Genomic DNA, 22131 nt, shown 5'->3' on the forward strand with positions numbered 1-22131 from the left:
TGGAAGGTAAACCTTCTTCCTATTGACAACTTTCTGGTAGAAAGAAAACTAGCATGGGACTTTAAATGAGGCATATGAAAAACGTACGCCTCCATCCCTGTTGGATACAAAAAAGAGGGGAGATTTTGGGACTTTAGATGAGATGCGTTTTTAAGCAAACAGTAAGTATAAATAAAGTTGTAAACATTTTTAATCAGGCTCACACTTACCACCCAAACAGCAAGCCAAATTCAACTGTCTAACTGTATATGTTAAAAGCAGAGGATTGGTTGCACGCATTTGCAAGTACATGATTAAGCTGCAGAGCCATCTTTTCTTTTTCTTTATACCATACAGGGATGGAGATGCGTTTTATACCCTTATACATTTATCCTTTTTTTTTTCAGTGCTCTTTACTACCATACCAAGCATAGGTGGAGGCGGGGACACACCCCTAGTCACCTGCCCTCTATCTACCCATCAGTATTTATATGCCTCTATTGAGAAGACTTTAAAAGTTTAGCTAGGACTGCAGAACGCAGAGAGCCTTGTCGATGGCTCTGCAGCTTAATCATGTACTTGCAAATGCGTGCAACCAATCCTCTGCTTTTAACATACACAGTTAGACAGTTGAATTTGGCTTGCTGTTTGGGTGGTAAGTGTGAGCCTGATTAAAAACGTTTACAACTTTATTTATAAATACTGTTTGCTTAAAAACGCATCTCATCTAAAGTCCCAAAATCTCCCAACTTTCTGGTAGAGGGCAGCAGATTTTCCTCAAGAATGTGATGGTATTTTGCCCCATCCAGTTTTCTTCTATCCTGACAAGTGCTCCAGTACCTGCTGCAGATAAACATCCCCATAACAGGATATTACCACCTTCATGCTTTACTGTAGGAATGGTGTTATTTGGATCTGGTAATATCCTGTTATGAAGGTGTTTGTCTGTTGCAGGGACTGGAGCACTTGTCAGGATAGAAAAATGGATGGGGCAAAATGCCATCAAATTCTTGAGGAAAATCTGTTGCTCTCTGCCATAAAGTTGTCAGTGGGAAGAATGTTTACCTACCAACACGACAGTAAGGCCCCTTTCACACTGGGGCGGGAGGCGTGGTGGCAGTATAGCGCTGCTAAAAATAGCGGCGTTATACCGTCGGATTTGCCGCGGGATTCGGCCGCTAGCGGTGTGGTATTAACCCCCGCTAGAGGCCGATAAAGGGTTAATACCGCCCGCAATGAGCCTCTGCAGAGGCTCATTGCGGGCGGTATTGCCGCGGTTTCCTATTGTTTTAAATGGGAAGGAGCGGTGAAGGAGCGGTATTCATACCGCTCCTCTCACCGCTCCAAAGATGCTGCTTGCAGGAGATTTTTTTATCTCCTGCCAGCGCATCGCCTCAGTGTGAAAGCCCTTCGACTTTTTACATTGAGGTTGCTGGGCAGGAATTTTTATAGGCGGTATTTAGGCACTATTTTTAGCGCTGTACCGCCTGAAAAACTCCTTAGTGTGAAAGGGGTCTAACCCAAAGCAAACAAAAATTACCACACAATGGTTGAAGGACTTAAACCACATTGAAAATCTGTGGAATGACTTGAAGACTGCAGTACACAAATGGTCACCATCAAATTTAACTGAACTTGAGCAGTTCTGCAAAAAAGAGTGAGCAAATAGTGCAAAGGCTGTAATTAAAGCAAAATGTGGTCCAACAAAATAGAGGCAGTCCCTAATTTACGAACGCCCGGCTTACGAATGACTCCTACTTACGAATGGGTCCCAATGCCGGCTGCTTGTGCTCCACAATGGTCCTGGATACCTCCGAGAAGCTATCTTGCCACATTCCACACTGCAGTACTTCATGTACTGCATGGCCAGAAGAGCCCCAGAAGCGCTCGGAACATGCCACATTCCTGCACAGGGGGAAGCCAGAACATCCCACATCCCTGCACAGGGGGAAGTTATACTTACAAGCAGTGTTCCGACTTACGAACAAACCTACAGTCCTTATTGCGTTCGTAATTTGGGGACTGCCTGTACTGTCAAAAGGGGTAATCCTTTTTCCAACTCAGTATTTCTGCTTTTGATTATTTTTCTGACATGTTGGTTATATCTTTCACTTGCACTAGTAAAAACAGTTGAATAAAACAAAAACTGTGTCCTGCGTCATTTCAGGCTGCAAAGCAATAAAATGTGATTATTTTAAAAAGGGGGTGATTCTTTTCTATACCATATATACAGTGTGTGTGTGTGTGTGTGTGTGTATGTGTGTATATATATATATATATATATATATATATATATATATATATAGCTCCCAACTGTCCCTGAAATGTCCCTCCATTCCTCTTTCCTCTCCATTTGTCCCTCATTTTGGTCTGATCTATATAGTTGTATATAAAATGCACTTTTTATCTTTCAAAAAGTGTTTTCCCAGCGCTAAACCTTTCATCCAATTTCTAAATTGCTGCATATGTAAATTTCAAAAGCCAATATAAAGGAATAGTAGTGGTAAAAAAAGCCCTTGTGGGTTTAACTCATTTCTTTTTAGGTTAATTGTCCTTTAAGGGGGCATGGCAGTGTCCTATGCCTACATGCTTTTACTAGTAGGTGTCCCTCATTCCTATCTCAAAAAGTTGGAAGGTATATATATATATATATATATATATATATATATTATTGCTGTTACTAATCAAAATTTTTGTGTTCAATTAATCGTTTTTTTTTTAATCGATTAATCGTCTAATTTCGATTAATTATAACGCACATACAGATCTAAATACTTTTAGCTGATCTCCTCCTTGCAGGCTGATTCCCAGTGCAGCTACCAACCACTGGAAAAATGGATAGCAGGATACAAAAAACACACAAAGGCAGCGCTCGATGGGAATAGCATTAAAACTTTTATAGTCTTCAAGTAGGTAACACAATAAATATTGCACTGGAGATAAAATCGATGTAGCTACATAAACGGTAAAAATGGTACGAGTACTACCAAACGGTAACAAAAGCAGTCATAAAAACAACATGTAGCTAAGTATGATACTGGTATAAAAATGTGTACAACGATGCCACTGCTGAATCTAGATGAGGAGAAGTTAACATCAGTCCGTCGCCATGTAGATGTCCCGTAAAGGGAACTATCACAACTCCCAGTGGATGGTTGTAAAATCCCAGGTTGATAGAGGGAAGTGTAACAGCCCTTGCGTGTGGCAGATAGTAAGGTCCCGCCGACATGCAGATATGAAGGCACAGCAAAGGAGCCCTTCAGATGGACACGGCAAGCCCTGCCGGTGGCCGTGGAGTCACCGGATCTCCGACGGAACTCCCTGAAGCCGGCGGAGAGGTGAGTACAAATCAAAATAATTTTGATCGATCAAAAAAATTAAAGATTAATCGATGAATTAATAGTTAATTTCCACAGCCCTAATAAATATTACACAACCTGGCAATGCAAGGAATAAAGTTAAAGTAAGACATCTATTACGCCAAATCTGCTAGCCTTGTTATGGTTACATGCATCAAATTTTTTTTTTTCTGTAAACACCTGCACTGCTACCTCTATTCAACCTATAAATAACACCAGTAGTAAGCTAACGCTAATATGTGCAAAAATTAAATGTAAAAATCTGCACTGTGGCAATTCTGCTTTAACTTGCTCATATCAGGTTGGTGTAAATATTTCAATCTCAGTATTTGCTGATGATATTGAACTAAGCAGGGCAGTAACTTCACAACAAGATATTGAACCTTTACAAGAACCTGGCAAAACAAGTTTAACCACTTAAGGACCCCTTCACGCCGATATACGTCGGCAGAAGGGCACAGGCACATACCTGTACGTAGCCTTTAAGAGCCCAGCTCGTGACCCGGTCCGAAGCTCCGTGACTGTGCCCGCGGGACCCGTGGACCTGATCGCCATCGGTGTCCCGCGATCGGTCACAGGAGCTAAAGAACAGGGAGAGGTGTGTGTAAACACACCTTCCCCCGTTTTTTCTGTGTGGCAGTGACACTGATCGTCTGTTCCTTGATATAGAGATATCAGTGATGTCACGCCTACAGCCACGCCTCTCTACAGTAAGAATCACTCCCTTAACCCTTTAATGTCCCCTAGTGGTTAACCCCTTCATTGCCATTGTCATTTTCACAGTAATCAGTGCATTTTTATAGCACTTGGTCCCAAAAATGTGTCAACAGTGTCCGATGTGTCCGCCATAATGTCGCAGTCACAAAAAAAAAAAACGCTGATCGCCGCTATTACTAGTAAAAAAAAAAATATTAATAAAAATGCCATAAAACTATCCCCTATTTTGTAAACGCTATAAATTTAGCGTAAATCAATGGATAAACGCTTATTGCGTATTTTTTTACCAAAAATAGGTAGAGGAATACGTATCGGCCTAAACTGAGGAAAAAAAAAAATTATATCTTGTTTGGGGATATTTATTATAGCAAAACGTAAAAAATATAGAATTTTTTCAAAATTGTCGCTCTATTTTTATTTATAGCACACAAAATAAAAACCGCAGAGGTGATCAAATACCACCAAAAGAAAGCTCTATTTGTGGGAAAAAAAGGATGCCAATGTTGTTTGGGAGCCACGTCACACGACTGCGCAATTGTCAGTTAAAACGACGCAGAGCCGAATTGCAAAAAGGGGTAAGGTCCTTAACCTGCATAATGGTCCGGGTCTTAAGTGGTTAATGTATGGTAATGAACGTGGTGGGCTAAAAATATGAACACATGTAGGCAGGTGGCCTACTGTATTGTATGTTTGATTAGCACTTGGCTGCCCAGATCAGGGGCAAGGGGTTAATGTTTCTTACGGCCTTCTCTGAGTGTGTTTGTGAGCTTTTTCTGGGATCCCTCCTCCCTCCTGTGTACTATAAAAGGGAAGAGGTCCAAGCACTATGGGGTATGAGAAACACCACTACGAAAAAAAGGAAAAGGATCTGGGGGTCCTAGTTAATGACAGATTTAGCAATAGCATGCCATGTCAAGCTGCAGCAAGCAAGGCCAGCAAACTATTAGCATGCATAAAAAAAGGGTATTTACTCAAGAAATAAACCTATAATTCTACCACTTTACAAAACTCTGGTTCAGTGCATCTTGAGTATGCTGTCCAGTACTGGTCTAGTACTGGTCACTGGTTTTCAGGAGGGATGTACTGGAATTGGAGAGAGTCCAAAGAAGGGCAGCAAAACTAGTAAGATGGCTGTATGACCTTAATTATGAGGAAAGGTTACATGCTTTAAACTTATTTTCCCTGGAGAATAGATGCTTAATAGGAGATATGATTACAATACATAGGGCTTCTAGTATAGGGAGAACACTGTTCAGTCTCAGGTTGCTCAAGAGAACGTGTGGCCTCTCAATGAAGTTGGATGAGAAGCGGTTTAACCTTAAACCGTGCAGGGGGTTCTTTGCTGTTATAATGGTAAGGATTTGGAACTCCCTTCCACAATTGGTGATGTCAGCAGGAAGTGTCAACAATTTCAAAAAACATTTACCGTATTTATCGGCGTATACCGCGCACTTTTTCCCCCTTAAAATCAGGGGGAAATCGTGGGTGCGCGATATACGCCGATACTGCCGTTCCCGGGCGCCGCCAAAATAAGCCGAGCGTACTGCGCACTCGGCTAGGCTCGTCTCCGCCCGCAGTCACGCGAGAGGAGCCGAGAGAAGCCGAGACAAGTCGAGAGGAGCTGAACACACAGGAAATCCGGCTCCTCTCGGCTCGGCCGAGGCGCCTCATTCAAAAACGAACACCGCTGCAACCTCGGGCAAGGTGGGGATGGACTGGACGGACCCTGCGAGGAAGCCACAGACGGACACCTCCAATGCCGCAGACGGACACCCACAAGGCTGGAAAGACCCCGTGCAAAGAAGCCGCAGACGGACACCCACAAGGCTGGACGGACCCCGCGCAAGGCGGCAGACGGACGCCGGACAAGGCCGCCGATGGACAAAAATGTACGTTTTTTTTCCCCTTAAACTACTTTTTTTCCTTAAACTACTTTCCTAAGTTTGGGGTGCGCGTTATACGCCGGCGCGCGGTATACTCCGATAAATACGGTAGGCATCTTACTTAGCTTATACAATATACAAGGATATGGGAAGTGGTAGAGACATAAATACATACAAAAACCCACACAGGATGGACTGGTGTCTTTATTCAACCTTACCCACTGTGTAGTAAAATTAGTAACTGCAACGACTAATGTAGTATTTCTGGGCTCTATAGCAGGCATATTAGTTTCTGCACTGTGCACTGTAATGGCATGAAATGGTAACTTAGTCCAAATAATGCTAATAAATGATGTCAGAAAAAATATCAAATAAAATTTGTAGCGCTAAAGCATGATTAAAATAATTTCTTCATCCCCAGTATTGTTTATGCGACCCAGATGTTCTCATTACAATTTAAAAAAACATGAGGAGAAGCATCATCGGCATATTAGCAAAAACAAGTAAATCCATGTACTCACATGATAACTGGTTTCTGCATAATCCAGATTGTGTACTGCATTCTGCAACTTGTCTTTACCACTCAGAATGATTACTTGTGCTAGCTAAACTCAATCAGTTTACAACTACAGGGAAACAGACTTTGTCCAGAGGTTTGGCAGACACAGTTAACTATTGTTCTTCCTATGTTGGCCTTTAGGATAAATAAAATATGTATTACATAAAGTGGATATCTCGAAAAGTAACAATATATGCTTGTTCCTTCTGCATGAGTGTGAACTAGTGTTACTGAATATATAATATCCTGAAAATTAGGTGCATTTTATCAGAATTACAAAAGATCCTACTTCTTGATACATGTGGTATTTAGGTGTTTTCCCAAATGCTGCATGTGATCCTGAAAATGTCAATTTACTACTGCTTTATGTGGGATTTACTGCATAAAACAAATACACTCGTTAAATACCTCATAAAACAGGGGTGAAAATCAAGCTGAATGTTAAAAAAAAAAAAAAAAAAAAAACTGGCGGCAATAAAAATTAAGAAAAAAATGCTGCGGGGTCTGGTATGGATTTTGAGCGGAACCCTACTCCAAAATAAAAAAAAATATGGCATGAGGTCCCCCCAAAGTCCATACCAGCCCTTATCCAAGCATGCAGGTGGCAGGTCAGGAAAGGGAGGGGATGAGCGAGCGCCCCTCCCTCTTGAACCATACCAAGCCACATGACCTCAACATGGGGGGGTGCTTTGGGGCAGGGGGCTCTGTCCTCCCCAAAGCACCTTGTCCCCATGTTGATGGGGACAGGGGCCTCTTCCCCAGAACCCTGGCTGGTGGTTGTGGGAGTCTGCGGTCAGAGGGCTTATCGGAATTTGGAAGCCCCCTTTACCAAGGGAGTCTCTTGATCCCGCCCCATGTCTTCACACACACACATACTAGTCATTCACCAAAATAAAAAAAGACAAACAGTTTTTGACTTGTCCTTTATTTAAAAAATAAAGCTTTGTCGTCAATACCACCGACCCGAAAAAAGAAAAAAAAGGGTCTGCTCCAGCCGTCTGATAGTCTTAAATAACTAAGGGGCAGGCCACCTGGATATGTCACAGGGGGACCCCCCCTTGTGATGTCATCAGCCAAGAGCATGCTAGGTTGATGTCTTCACAAGGGGGGGGTCACTCAGTGATGTCACCAGCTGGTCCCACCCCTTAATTATTTAAGAACTGTCAGACAGCGAAGGCCTTCCTAGGAGCGGGTCTTATTTAATTTTTTTTTGGGTTAGTGGTGGCATCGTGATTGATGATGAGTCTACACTGGGGGATATTTTTTTATTAAAATGTTTTACATAAAGGACTTGTCAAAAACTGTTTCATGTCCTTTTTACTCTAAACATTTTATTCACAGGGGGAGTGGGATCTGGGGGCCCCCTTGTTAAAGGGGGCTTCCAGATTCCAATAAACCCCTGCCACAGACCCCCACAACCGCCGGTCAGGATTGTGGGGAAGAGGCCCATGTCCCCATCAACAAGGTGCTTTGGGGGGGCAGAGCCCTACTACCCCAAAGCACCCCCCCATGTTGAGGGCATGTGGCCTGGTATGCTCCAGGGGGAGCCTGCTTGTCCCCTCCCTTTCCGGTCCGGCCAGGCTGCATGCTCAGACAAGAGTCTGGTATGGATTTTGGTACGCAATTTTTTTTTTTCATTTTGACATGGGGATTCCCCTCAAAATTCATAGTAGAAAGCCCGCTGACAGCCTGGTATGGCTTTGGCCAATTATGGCAGCCAGGGTGGCTTTGGCCAATTATGGCTCAGGGGTCTAGTACACGCCCCACACAATAAAAGGCCGCCTGCAGGTCGGCCTTGTGTAGTGTGTTGCGGTGGTTAAAAGAGAGAAGACAGAGAGAGAGAGAGAGAGTGTCATTTTTAGTAGGTAGATAGAGCAGGCAGGCAGGCTAGTCAGTTAAATTTACAGTGTGTAGATGATATATATATGCATCCCAGGTGTTGTATATATATTTATACACTGTATAGTTTAGCTAGATCAGCTCTTCCTAATTTACTGGCAGGCAGGTGATTGTGCTAGCTGCAGTATTCTCACATGGTGTATTGCCTGTGTCCTCTGCAGTGTGCACAATAAAGCTCCATGGTGTGTGTACTGCCTTTGTCCTCTGCAGTGTGCACCTAAAGCTACTTGGTGTGTACTGCCCGTGTCCTCTGCAGTTTGCACCTAAAGCTACGTGGTGTGTACTGCCCGTGTCCTCTGCAGTTTGCACCTAAAGCTACGTGGTGTGTGTACTGTCTGTGTCTGTGCTATTTTTCTCAATGATTTTCATCCATATTGCAGGGACCAGACATTACATTAAAGCCGCAAACATTTGTAAATTACTTTTTTCTTATAGTAATCTCATTTTGTGCAGGGACAGTTCTAAACACGTGCCACTTCACAGGCCTACTATAGACACCCAGCAGGTACGATATTTAAGGGAATTTTTTTATTTTTTTATTTTAAGCATCATTAAAATCACTGCTCCAGAAAAAACGTCCGTTTTTAAAACTTTTTTTTCCATCGATACATGTTCCCTGGGGCAAGACCCGGGTTCTCATAGACATTTTATGATGATAACTTGCAAATTAGGCTTTAAAATTAGCACTTTTGAATTTGAACGTTCGAGTCCCATAGACGTCAATGGGGTTCTAAATGTTCGCGCAAACGGTCGGTCCGTTCGAAGGTTCTGGTGCGAACCGAACGGGGGGGGGGTGTTCGGCTCATCCCTACTTGGCACCTGCCCACAATGCCAAAAGCACCAAAACCTGGTTCAATGACTGTGGGATTACTGTGCTTGATTGGCCAGCAAACTCGCCTGACCTGAACCCCATAGAGAATCTATGGGGCATTGCCAAGAGAAAGATGAGAGACATGAGACCGAACAATGCAGAAGAGCTGAAGGCCGCTATTGAAGCATCCTAGTCTTCCATAACAACCCAGCGGTGCCACAGGGTGATAGCTTCCATTGAGGCAGTAATTGCTGAAAAAGGGGCCCAAACCAAGTACTGAGTACATATGCATGCTTATACTTTTCAGAGGTCCGATATTGTTCTATGTACAATCCTTGTTTTATAGATTGCATGTAATATTCCAATTTTCTGAGATTCTGGATTTGGGGTTTTCATGAGCTGTAAGCCATAATCATAACAATTATGACAAATCACAGCTTGAACTAGCTGGCTTTGCATGTAATGAATCTATCTCATATATTAGTTTCATCACTTAAGTTGCATTAGTTAAATACATTTTTTGTAGATATAATATATGCTTCAAAATATAATCCAAGTTTTAGACAATTTTTTATTTTATATTATCAGCAGGTAACAGTCTAACTACCTAGAGATCCAGCAGCCAGACAGACAGATCTTGTAATTACCCACAAATTCTCTTCACCTACAGCTGACCCTATCATAAAACATTATCAATCCAAATCTGGTTATATATCACAGCAAACACAAGTATAGCCAACCTGAACAATCCAAAAATGTGATATACGAGCTGAACGCTGGATGCTGCTGTATAGTGACAACTGTTGTTATCAAACAGCTACAGAAGCATCTTCATAATTTCAGTTCTGTTGTTAAAGGATCACTAAAGTTATTTTTATTTTATTTTTTAAATAACAAATGTTATACTTACCTCCGCTGTGCAGCTTGTTTTGCACAGAGTGGCCGCGAACCTGGTCCTCTGGGGTCCCTCGGCGCCTGTCTCGGCTCCCCCCGCAAGGACTCAACACCTTCATGCGAGCGACCTCGCATGGTGTTGAGTCTTTGCGGGCGCGCTTCCGTGATACAGCTGGCGGCCGTAGCCGCCGAATGTATCACTCGGCCCTGCCCCCCAGCGCGCCGCCTCATTGGATGTGATTGACAGCAGCGCGAGCCAATGGCTGCGCTGCTTTCAATCAACTAATGACAGAGCCGGGAAGACGGCCGAGAAGCCTGCGCGTTCACGCCGCTGGATTTCCGAGGGGTCAGGTAAGTAAAAGGAGGGTTCGGGGGGCCTCTAATCGGCAGATGTTTTTTCACCTTAATGCATAGAATGCATTAAGGTGAATTTTGTTTTACCTTTACAACCCCTTTAACTGCCAGAGACTGCCAAGACAGACAACAACTGATTAACAGAAGTCCAAGCAGGAAAGCTTAATTTGGTTGACTGAGCGTATTATAAATTGATAGAGCACTCTCCAGAGCCCTTAAAGTAATTGGACTTGTCTATACAGGTGACCATCCTATGGCAGCTATGTGGAACTTTACAGACTCATTTTGTAGATTTCCATATGCTTCAAAATATAATCCAAGTTTCAGACAATTTTTTATTTTAGATTATCAGCAGGTAACAGTCTAACTACCCATTCATACTTGCTTTAATCAGACAAAAGGGGTTCAGTATATATTTTATGCAAAGTGTTGGTACCAGACTCTACTGAGAACAATAAGCATTATTATTATCCAAATATTTTCCACCATCTTTATCCATATTTGGGCCAGATTCGATACCACATCCTTTTCTAGCACATATAATATCCAGGGCCAATATCATGTCATCACACTAATGACCGGTACACAGGGCCGTCTTAATAGCATCATGTGCCCCTGGGCAAAGTAATGCTCTGGGGCCCCTACAATGATGACAGTGCAGGTAAACAGACATCAAGTAGGTAGGAGGCAGACTGCCTCCCCTGTGTATCTATCACTCTCAGTGCCATCATGGGGCCCCATGGGCAGCATGGGCTCAAGGACCAGCTGCTTTGGGGAAAGTGCAGGCCCCCCCATGCAGCTAGGGCCCCTGGGCAGTGCCCAGGTGTGCCCTCTCATTAAGACAGCCCTGCCGGTACACACTATATGAAAATCGTTCGACAGATCATCTTTTTTGCTTTGGTTGCTAGTCTCATATTAAAAAAATTAAGAGTTTATTAAAAGGGGCAAAAATTCTCATACAACAGAATAAAAATTCGGAAGGGATGTAATGTGTTGTAGTGTATTTATATAGTATTTTCGAATGACAACTGTATTAATTAAACTAAATCTGGTATCGTACAAGAATAGTTGTGTTTATCCCATCTGATAATATCGCATGAACTGTCATGATTGGCTCTCCAAAGCTGTGTACTAACAATCGGCTTATCGTATGATCGCTTCTAAAGCTGTGTTTTTCGTACTATTTTCGGATCGTGTGTACGGGCCATAACGTTTCAAAACTATTTTACATATCTGTTGGCCATTCATACATGCTTCAGTTTTATCCTTTCCCCATAAGAAAAGAATATGGTACTTTGTATGGAATACAATTTCCAACCAATAAATTGATGCTCAAACATTGGGTTATCTTTGACACAAGCTTTTGATATATCTCCTTTATATAGGACTGCAAAACACCACCCAAATTGAACCTATTGGTTCTATCCACTCTATGAGTGATATTCAAATGGGGATTTGTTTTATATGGTGCAACCTGCCATAGGAGACATCGGTGTCCCTGAATACCGGGGGGCCTCCTGCCCCACACTCTTGAGCGTGGAGCTTTTTAAGCAATAGGTGAGTCCTCTTCATTGATATTTGTGCCTTTTCCTTATCTGATGAGGAGGATGTATATGTGCTTCTGCATTTCAATGAAGAGAATACAATGATACAATGTGAATGTATTTAATATTTTTTGCTCTACTTTAGATGCAATACTTGTTTTATGCCATGATGAAGAATGCGTAGCATTCGAAACGCGTCGGCTTTTCAGCTACAACTTTACCTCCCTTATGGTGATGGTACCGTATGCCGGACAGTATCTGCATCATTTATGTTTTGTTTTGTATTATGTGTATTTATATAACTCTCGAGATATTTAACAATTTTGTACATGTTGTAATTGTTTTTGTAATAAATTGATATTTTTTCATATATATTTGAAATTTTTATTATTCGTTGCCTATACAATCCCACTCCATGAGGTATTTTCGATTAATTTCTAGTACTATGGGATGATGGCAACTACATGCTATCATATGTGAGTTGGTTCTTTTTTCCTAGAATATGGTACTTTTACTTCTCACACACCTAAAAGAGATATATGGAAACTGGAAAGAAATGTTGTGGAGAGATCCAGCGGCCAGACAGATTTTGTAATTACCCACAAATTCTCTTCACCTACAGCTGACCCTATCATAAAACATTATCAATCCAAATCTGGTTATATATCACAGTAAACACAAGTATAGCCAACCTGAACAATCCAAAAATGTGATATATGAGCTGAACGCTGGATGCTGCTGTATAGTGACAACTGTTGTTATCAAACAGCTACAGAAGCATCTTCAGAATTTCAGTCATGTTGTTTAACTGCCAGAGAACACCAAGACAACCAACCACTGATTAACAGAAGACCAAGCAGAAAGTTGAGAAGATCATTGCATGCTTTATGCAAGCAGAAAGCCCCTTTAACATGGCATACATGGAATATACAGAGGGTGACAATAAAGGTGATTACATAAGAAATCACATCCATCACATTACCAATCGCTACCATCTGTTATCTTAACAGTAGACATGTGCATACTGAAATATTTTGTTTCGGAGTTTCATTTTCGTCCGAAAAATTAATTTGTTTAGTTACTCCCAAAATTAGTTTTTATTAATTTTGTTTAGTTAAAAAATGCATTCGTCCAAAAATCCGAAAAAATTAAAGGTCGAATCTGTCATTGAAGGCTTATGGTGTCTGTCAAATGATCTAAGAAGATTCGACGAAGCAGCTAAACTGTACAACGCCGCAATCGTATATTTCTGGTCGAATGTTCCGCCTACAAGCTATAGAAGAATTCTAATGTTGTATGACACTAGTAATAATTATATTTATAAATGATTACTACTAGTCAACCAACATTCAAATTCTTCTATAGCCTATGGGCCAAGCATTTGACCAGAAATGTACGATTGCGGCGTCGTACAGTTTAGCTGCTCCATCGAATCTTCTTAGAGCTTTCGACAGACACCATAAAGCCTCGTACACACAATCAGTCCATCCGATGAGAACGGTCTGATGGACCGTTGTCATCGGTTAACCGATGAAGCTGACTGATGGTCCGTCGCGCTTACACACTATCGGTTAAAAAAACTATCGTGTCAGAACGCGGTGACGTAAAACACAACGACGTGCTGAAAAAAAATGAAGTTCAATGCTTCCAAGCATGCGTCGACTTGATTCTGAGCATGCCTGGATTTTTAACCGATGGTTTTGCCTACTAACGATCATTTTTTTCCCCATCGGTTAGGAATCCATCGGTTAAATTTAAAGCAAGTTGGCTTTTTTAACCAATGGTTAAATAACCTATGGGGCCCACACACGATCGGTTTTGACCGATGAAAACGGTCCATCAGACCAATGTCCTCTGGTTAACCTATCGTGTGTACAAGGCCTTAGCCTTCAATGACAGATTCAACGTTTGTATGTTTTTCTCTGCTTCATCGAATCTTCGTTGTTCATGTCGAATGCTCAACCCCAACACTGTCTTTATAATGTCGAATCTTTTCTCTCTATGTAGAATAATCTTAGACTAATAGAGTTAAGGTTAGGCACATTCGACCACAGATTCAATAGACACAGATTGTTATTCTCAGCGTGATGTCGAATCTCCTATCTACATCGAATTGTTGTCGCAATGAAAACAAAAATAAAGCATTTTTTTATGTCGGATCTTTTGGATTTCAGATTCTGCGTGTTTGTTTTCATTTGTTAAAACGATAACGAAAATACCCAAAATTCGGATTAAAATGCATTAAGATGAAAAGGAATGCACATGTCTACTTAACAGTCGAATATCCATCCACATTGAATGTCAGGGCTAGAGCATAGGTTTTACCGACTTTTCTTGAACCCAAAAAGTTGACAAAAGTTTTCCAGTATGCCGGTTTCTACAGAGCTCAAACAAATGATAGACTTTTGTTGACCAAAGATAGTCACACACTAATTGAAATTCAGCCTGTCCCTGTTGAACTAGCTGAGTTTTGATCAGTGTATGGCCAGCTTAATTCACCCAATATGGGAATCTCAACATATTTTTGGACATTTGCGGGTTTGCATAGACGTAAAATAGTTCACTTAGAAGCTAAAAAAATTCATACATACTTACATACATAAGTCAGTTAAAATTAAAAATACTTCTGTGTTCTTACATGTCAAAGTTTGTACGTTGACAGTGTTGATTATTTAACTTTATAATGTGTGTTTGATTTACTAAAGGCAAATAGAGTGCTCATTTTGCAAGTGCAGTTGCACTCTGCAAGAGAATTTGCTCCAGAGCTTAGTAAATGAGGGGAAGCTTTGCTGACTTCTATCATCCAAACATGTACAAGCAAAAAAATGCTGTTTTCTTTTTCATTGCATGTCATTGGGGTTTCTTTGAATAGTGAAACTTCACCCTAATAGCTAAGCTCTGGAGCAAATTCCCTTGCAGGGTGCGAATGAACCTGCACCTGCAAGTGAAATATGCCTTTTGTGTGTTAATTAACTAATAAATGCACTTTGGCGACAAACATTTTTGCAATTGGGTGAAAAAAGCAAGACTTACCTGCGGATGTGCATACCCCCAGGAATCTACAGATGCCTTCTAATACCACCCAGCCTGCCTGGCACTGCATTGTAAGCACCGGCTAGGGACACTGCACTGTCACTGACTTCAGCATCACAGACTTCACAAGCAGCACGCTTTCAAGCTGTGGAAAGTTGTGCTCTTCTGTTTTGAAAACAAGAATCCCAGAGTGTATGTGACCGTGAAACAACAGGCTTTGTCCACAAACATCCAGTCTCTGCTCCTGTTCTCACCTCCTCAGTACATTCCATGACTCCAGCCCCCCTGTGTGTACTGGCTAGTGGCATTGTTCTGTTTAATAATTACCTGCACCAGGCTGCAGGGAGGGTGCCCTCATTGAATGCAGCCTAGAAATCTGATTAAGGCATCTAAACCCTTTGACGCTGGAAGGCTTAATCTCTGCATGTTTAACTCCTTTATTATTTTTTTTCCTTTAAATTGTTTTTAACCTTTACTTTGCAAGTCAGATGACCGAGTAGCAAGGAGGTTGTTTGTGTTTTGGTCTAATCAAACACATGACAAGTTTTGCGACCATCGGTCAAAACGTGCCTATTCTTCTGCGTTCAGGAAGAGGTTGAACCTCCCCTAACCGCAGCAGCTCCCAAACAATCCTAAAAGCCTATGGGGGTTATTTACTAAGGGAAATCCATTGTGCACTACAAGTGCACTTGGAAGTGCAGTCGCTGTAGATCTGAGGGGAAGATCTGCTGATTTTATCATCCAATCATGTGCAAGCTAAAATGCTGTTTTTTATATTCCTTGCATGTCCCCCTCAAATCTACAGTGACTGCACTTGCAAATGCACTTGGAAGTGCACAGTGCATTTGTCTTTAGTAAATAGCCCCCAGAGTACACATGGATACATAGGGGGTTATTTACGAAGGCAAATCCACTTTGCACTGCAAGTGTACTTGAAAGTGCAGTCGCTGTAAATCTGAGGGTTAGATCTGAAGTTCGGCTGACTTTATCATCCAATCATGTGCAAGCTAAAATGCTGTTTTTTATTTTCCTTGCATGTCCCCCTCAGATCTACAGCGACTGCACTTCCAAGTGCACTTCCAAGTGCAATTTCCAGTGCACTGGAAGTGCACTTTCAGTGTAAAGTGGATTTTCCTTTAGTAAATGACATCCATAGGGTTTCAGAGTTGAGTTTAGGAGCTTTGGCAAAAAAATAAATAAAAAAATGCCAAAAGCTCCTAAACTCAAGTGTACATGGAGACTAAGACAGGGTTATAAACTCTGTTGTGGTTTTTGTTGTTGCCATCTATAGGTGAGGTTTGTTGTCATCCATTAGGGAGGTTTCCCTTCATTTTCTGTTTGAAATCCCTTAAAAATTACAGAAGCCATGGTTGCAGTGTTGCCAACCTACCAGATTGAAATTTACTGGCACGACACCTGAAATTTACTGGCGCAGCCACATTTTTACTGGCATTTCACAAAAGTTACTAAATTAAATTTTTAGGTGCAAATTTCAGTATTTAGGCTACAAACAAGTACGCTAGGCAAATAGCAATGTGATTTAAAGTGGAGGTTCACCCTCAAAAAAAATTCTGACATCACATGGAGTCGAGCCATCCTACCGACAGAATGCGGGTGTTTTTTTTTTTTTTCTCAGCACATACCTCGTTATCACGATTTTCACCCCCCGGCAATCCCGCGGGACTGGGCGTTCCCAAGCACTGCCTGTGATTGACAGGCTTCCGAACGGCGCATACTGCGCATCACAGGTTGCCGACAGAACCCGACCGTCGGTGCGCAGGCGCCGTATAGAGCCGCACCGACGTTCGGGTGAACCTCCACTTTAAGGTAGATATTAAGGTAAAAAATGTTTTTGTTATTTTCAATATTATAAGGGCAAATTATTTAGTCACATCACCCCCTGCCTCCATCGTCCGCTGCCTCCATCCCCCTCTGCGGTGCCACCAACAACCCCTGTCTCCATCCCCACCCTCTGCGATGCCACCCTCCCCCTTTGCGGTGCCACCAACACCCCCTGCCTCCAATCACCCCCCTGCCACCAACACCCCCTGCCACTAACACCCCCTGCTTCCAATCTCCCCCAGGCCCCCTGCCTTCAATTACCCCCTGCCTCCATCCCCCTCTGCGGTGCCACCAACAACCCCTATCTCCATCCCCCACCCTCTGCGGTGCCACCATCCCCCTCTGCGGTACCACCAACACCCCCTGCCTCCAATAACCCCCTGCCACTAACACCCCCTGCCTCCAATCTCCCCCTGCCTCATTTGTCCCTTGCCTCCATCTCCCTCTGCGGTGCCACTGCAGCCACCATCACCCCCTGCCTCCAATCTCCATGCGCAAGTCCAAGCCGAACCGATTTCGGCTATTTTTACTGGCCCATTCCCGCAACCACAGACATTTACGAACGGGAAAAGTGCCAGCTTTTCGGACTGTTTGTAAAAATATGGACGGTTGGCAACACTGCATGGTTGTCACTAGATTTGTCACTAGATTTAGGCTCCATGTACACTGCTCCTTGATGATTAAACTTGACAGATAGTAACCCACGTTTCAAAACGTCCGTTTTGATGCTTTACTTGCCGCGTTTAGCAGCGTTTTGTCGTGTTTTGCGGTGTTTGCATGTTTTTTTTTCAATGGCCAAAAACGAAAAACTCCTATAAACTAAATGCTGCTAAACGCGAGTTACTGCATTGCGCCACGTTTAGCCATATTTAGTCGCGTTTGGCATCTAAAATATGGAAAACTTCTGCGTCTGAACCCATTTTTTTGCTTTAAAGAAACGCTGTTAAACGCAACTGCCTAAAAACGGCAATAAACGAGACTGTGTACATAGTCACATAGGATAACATTGAATGAATTCCCTTATTGCAGCCTCACCTTGCGTCCAACTGCCTCTGAAAATACGTTTAGCAGCGTCCCCACTGGAAACTGTCCCCTCTATTCCTGTTCTGGTGACAATCAAAAATTTGGGATTTTCTTTCACTCTCAGTGACAACAGCAAACATGACAAATAGATGGGGGTTTTCCTGTTAGGGTGATTCCCCTAACAATAAAACCTGACAGGTGTTTTAAACCTTCTCTACTCTATCTATTACATAGTTACATAGGGCCAGATTCACGTAGATCGCCGCATCTCTGCGACGGCGTCACGTATCTCATTTACGTTACGCCGCCGCAAGTTTTACGGGCAAGTGCTTGATTCACAAAGCACTTGTCTGTAAAAGATGCGGCGGCGTAGCGTAAATCCTCCGGCGCAAGCCCGCCTAATTTAAATGATCCGGGTAGGGGGCATGGATCATTTAAATTAGGCGCGTTGCCGCGCGATCGTACTGCGCAATGCGCCATCCCTAAAATTTCCCGACGTGCATTGCACTAAATGACGTCGCAAGGACGTCATTGGTTTCAACGTTAACGTAAATGGCGTCCAGCGCCATTCACGGACGACTTACGCAAACGACGTTACATTTTCAAATTTCGACGCGGGAACGACGGCCATACTTAACATTGGCTACGCCACCTAGGGGGCAGCTTTATCTTTACGCCGCGTATCTCTTACGGAAACGGCGTAAATTTACTGCGACGGGCAATCGGCGTAACGACTCATTTGCACATTCTACGCCGACCGCAATGGAATCGCCACCTAGCGGCCGGCCTGGAATTGCAGCCTAAGATCCGACAGTTTAAGTCACTTACACCTGTAGGATCTTAACCACTTGAATACCGGCCGCATGTAAAATGACGGCTTCACAGTGGCTCTGGAAACTCAACAGGACGTCAATTGACGTCCTGGATTCCTCCGGCCACTGGGGGGCGCGCGAGCGCGCCGGCGGCGGCGCGTGCATGCCCGGCGCGTCCGAGATGCCGATGCGCGTGCCTGGCGGTCGCGATGTCCGCCAGGCACCCACGATCAGCAGTGACAGAGCAGGGACGTGGAGCTCTGTGTGTAAACACAGAGCTCCACGTCCTGTCAGGGGACAGAGGAGACCGATCTGTGTCTCTTGTACATAGGGACACAGATCGGTTACCTCCCCCAGTAACCCCCCCTCCCCCCACAGTTAGAACACACCCAGGCTACACATTTAACCCCTTCCTCACCCCCTAGTGTTAACCCCTTCAATGCCAGTCACATTTATACAGTAATTAGTGCATATTTATAGCACTGATCGCAGGATAAATGTGAATGGCGCCAAAAATGTGTCAAAAGTGTCCGATGTGTCCGCCATAATGTTGCAGTCCCAATAAAAAAATCACAGATCGCCGCCATTACTAGTAAAAAAAATAAAAATAGAAAAAATAATAATAATAATAATTCTGTCCCATATTTTGTAAGCGCATATTGCGATTTTTTTTTTTTATTATTATTTTTTTTTTTTTTACCAAAAATATGTAGAAGAATACGTATCGACCTAAACTGAGAAAAAAAATTTTGGAAAAAAAAAATTGGGCTATTTATTATAGCAACAAGTAAAAAATATTGAATTTTTTTTCAAAATTTTTGCTTTTTTTGTTTTATAGCGCAAAAAATAAAAACCGCAGAGGTGATCAAATACCACCAAAAGAAAGCTCTATTTGTGGGGAAAAAAGGACGCCAATTTTGTTTGGGAGCCACGTCGCACGACCGCGCAATTGTCAGTTAAAGCGACGCAGTGCCGGAAGCTGAAATTTCACCTGGTCAGGAGGGGGGTATATGTGCCCGGTATGGAAGTGGTTAAGGAGATCTATGCGTAACCTGATTCTATGAATCAGGCGCATAGATACGACCGTCGGAACTCAGATACGACGGCGTATCAGGAGATACGCCGTCGTATCTCTTTCTGAATCCGGCCCATAGTTGTTAAAGTTAAAAAAAGACACAAGTTCATCAAGTCCAACCTGTGTGTGTGCGCTTTTATGCCAATATTACATTGTATATCCCTGTATGTTTTGGTCGTTTAGATAATATTTTTTTTAAATTATCTATGCTCCCTGCTGAAACCTCTGCTTGTGGAAGAGAATTCCACATTCTTACCACTCTCAACGTAAAGAACCCTTTACACAGTTTCCAGTTAAACCGCTTTTTAACCTCCCTGGTGGTAAGATTATCTCTGTTTTTTGATGCTGGAAGCTATATCATTATTTTTTTTCATGGAAATTTGGCATTTTATATTGTAGGCCTGAATTTCTTAGGAATAACTTACTTAAATCTGTCCAAACCAGAGTCTAGTAGACATCCCAGGTATGATAAAATTTGAAATACAAAATCATAAATTACAATATAAAAAATAACTATAAATAATTATAACACATAATAATATAATAATACTAATAATAATTATTCAATAATGTAATCAAATCAAAAACACTGAAATTTGCTCAGTTGCAGAATTGTCGCTGTCATTACTTTCAGTGTTTGATGTCAAATTTCCCCACATATCTCTATCGCTCAATTCTGCAAGTGATTCTTATTTATTTGTTTTCTAGCTGGTCTAAAAGCACTTTTGATGTAAAGGAACACTTTTTCGTTACTATGGACAATCTCCAGTTTCCAGGCAGAAAGAACAGTTTTTATAATATAAAAATGCATGCAGGGCACTGAACAGACCACTAGGGACAAAGGGCAAGTGTAATTATTTGATACTTGTATCTGTACTGTGTTTTTTACTTTTTGAATTTGGCGCCAAACTCTGTCCCCGTGCGTCGCAACGCTCGGGATCAGACCTAGGCACTGTGAATTGAGCGAGGAGACAGCTCACAGACACAGCGGGGAGACATCGCAGGATCCAGGGGACAAAGTAAGTAACTATGCCTGGATACTGCGATGCGATCCTTAGTCTGGCTCGGGGTTACCGCTTTTGGTAGTAAAAACTCACCCCGAGCCAGACTCCGCCATGGAGGTTAAATGCCCTTTCGCGGAAAAGTTTTATCCATATTGTGGAGTCACCAGTATGGTATTTTTTTTTTTTTTGTAAAATTATATTTATTGAATTTTCAAAACACGTATACAATAACAGGCCACATACGTGACCAACATTGACCGGTTAAAACACAGAGGCCGGTGTACAAAACCAGAACATGACAAAACTTAAAAAAAAAAAAAAGGGGGGAGAGAAAAAAAAAGGGGGGGGAGGGAAGGAATGGGGGGACAGAAATGCTCGCATTAAACACCGTCAACGTTCGCTGAACGGACTAGGATGAATAGAAATGAGATGGGGTCAGAGCACAACCGATCCCCCCCACACAATATACATAAGACTCTTTCACCTACACCCAGCTCCAGTGCTAAACCAAATGGCGTATGGCCCCATTCCCTCTTAAGGAGCTCATTTATAACAATAGATTACCACAAGATCCTCCACAAAATTGAACAGTCACCCCTATGCGTATAGATTATATTTCTCCACAATTCCCTCCTACAGGATTCCCCGACCACTGTAGCTGCTAGACACTAAACTTCTCCATCAAAGTAGCTTAGTCTGACACTGTATCTGTGGAGGCCATCCAACCCCCCCATACCTTATCGAACATGGTCAGTGCCCCTCTACTCAAGTATGTGGCTTTGTAGAATGGGATGGCTTTGTTGACTAATACCTTCCAGGCTGTCACCGTCGGGGCAGAGGAACTTTTCCAAGAAAGAATAATTATTTTCTTAGCATAGAAGAGCCAGTATGGTATTTGTACTTTCAAATCATATCCCCTTTCAATTATCTCTTCTCCAGTCAGAATAAGTTCAGTGTTTGTAATCTTTCCTCATAACTAAGATCCTCCAGTCCCTTTATTAGTTTTGTTGCACTTCTCTGTACTTGTTCCATTTCCAGCACATCCTTCCTGAGGACTGTAGCAAGGCACGCATTTACTCTCTTTGCCGCCCCAAGGCCAGGTCCTTCAATGCCGCCCCCCGCCAAAAAAAACTGAAAGTCCCCCAACCTGTGCCCATCATTGCCACCTCACCTTGCCCATCATTGCAGCCTCACCATCATTACAGCCCCCCTCATCATCATTACAGCCCCCCCTCACCATTATTGCAGCCTCAGGCCTCTACACATGACCGAGAAACTCGTCGGGCGAGACACATCGTTTTCCTCGACGAGTTCCTTGTTAGGCTTGTCGAGGAACTCGACAA

General features: G+C 42.6%; 1 protein-coding gene across 1 annotated transcript in view; it reads right to left on the reverse strand.

Annotated features, from left to right (window-relative positions):
- Positions 1-15337, reverse strand: part of TMEM72 (transmembrane protein 72) — a 95529-nt gene extending 80192 nt beyond the window's left edge. The window contains exon 1 of the mRNA XM_040320778.1: positions 15033-15337. Within this exon, the coding sequence (XP_040176712.1) occupies positions 15033-15102 (70 nt within the window). The 5' untranslated portion in view covers positions 15103-15337. The remainder of the gene's footprint in view (positions 1-15032) is intronic.
- Positions 15338-22131: the final 6794 nt, after the last annotated feature.

The sequence above is a fragment of the Rana temporaria genome, chromosome 8 (genome assembly GCF_905171775.1).
Source record: "Rana temporaria chromosome 8, aRanTem1.1, whole genome shotgun sequence".
NCBI classification, from domain to species: domain Eukaryota; kingdom Metazoa; phylum Chordata; class Amphibia; order Anura; family Ranidae; genus Rana; species Rana temporaria.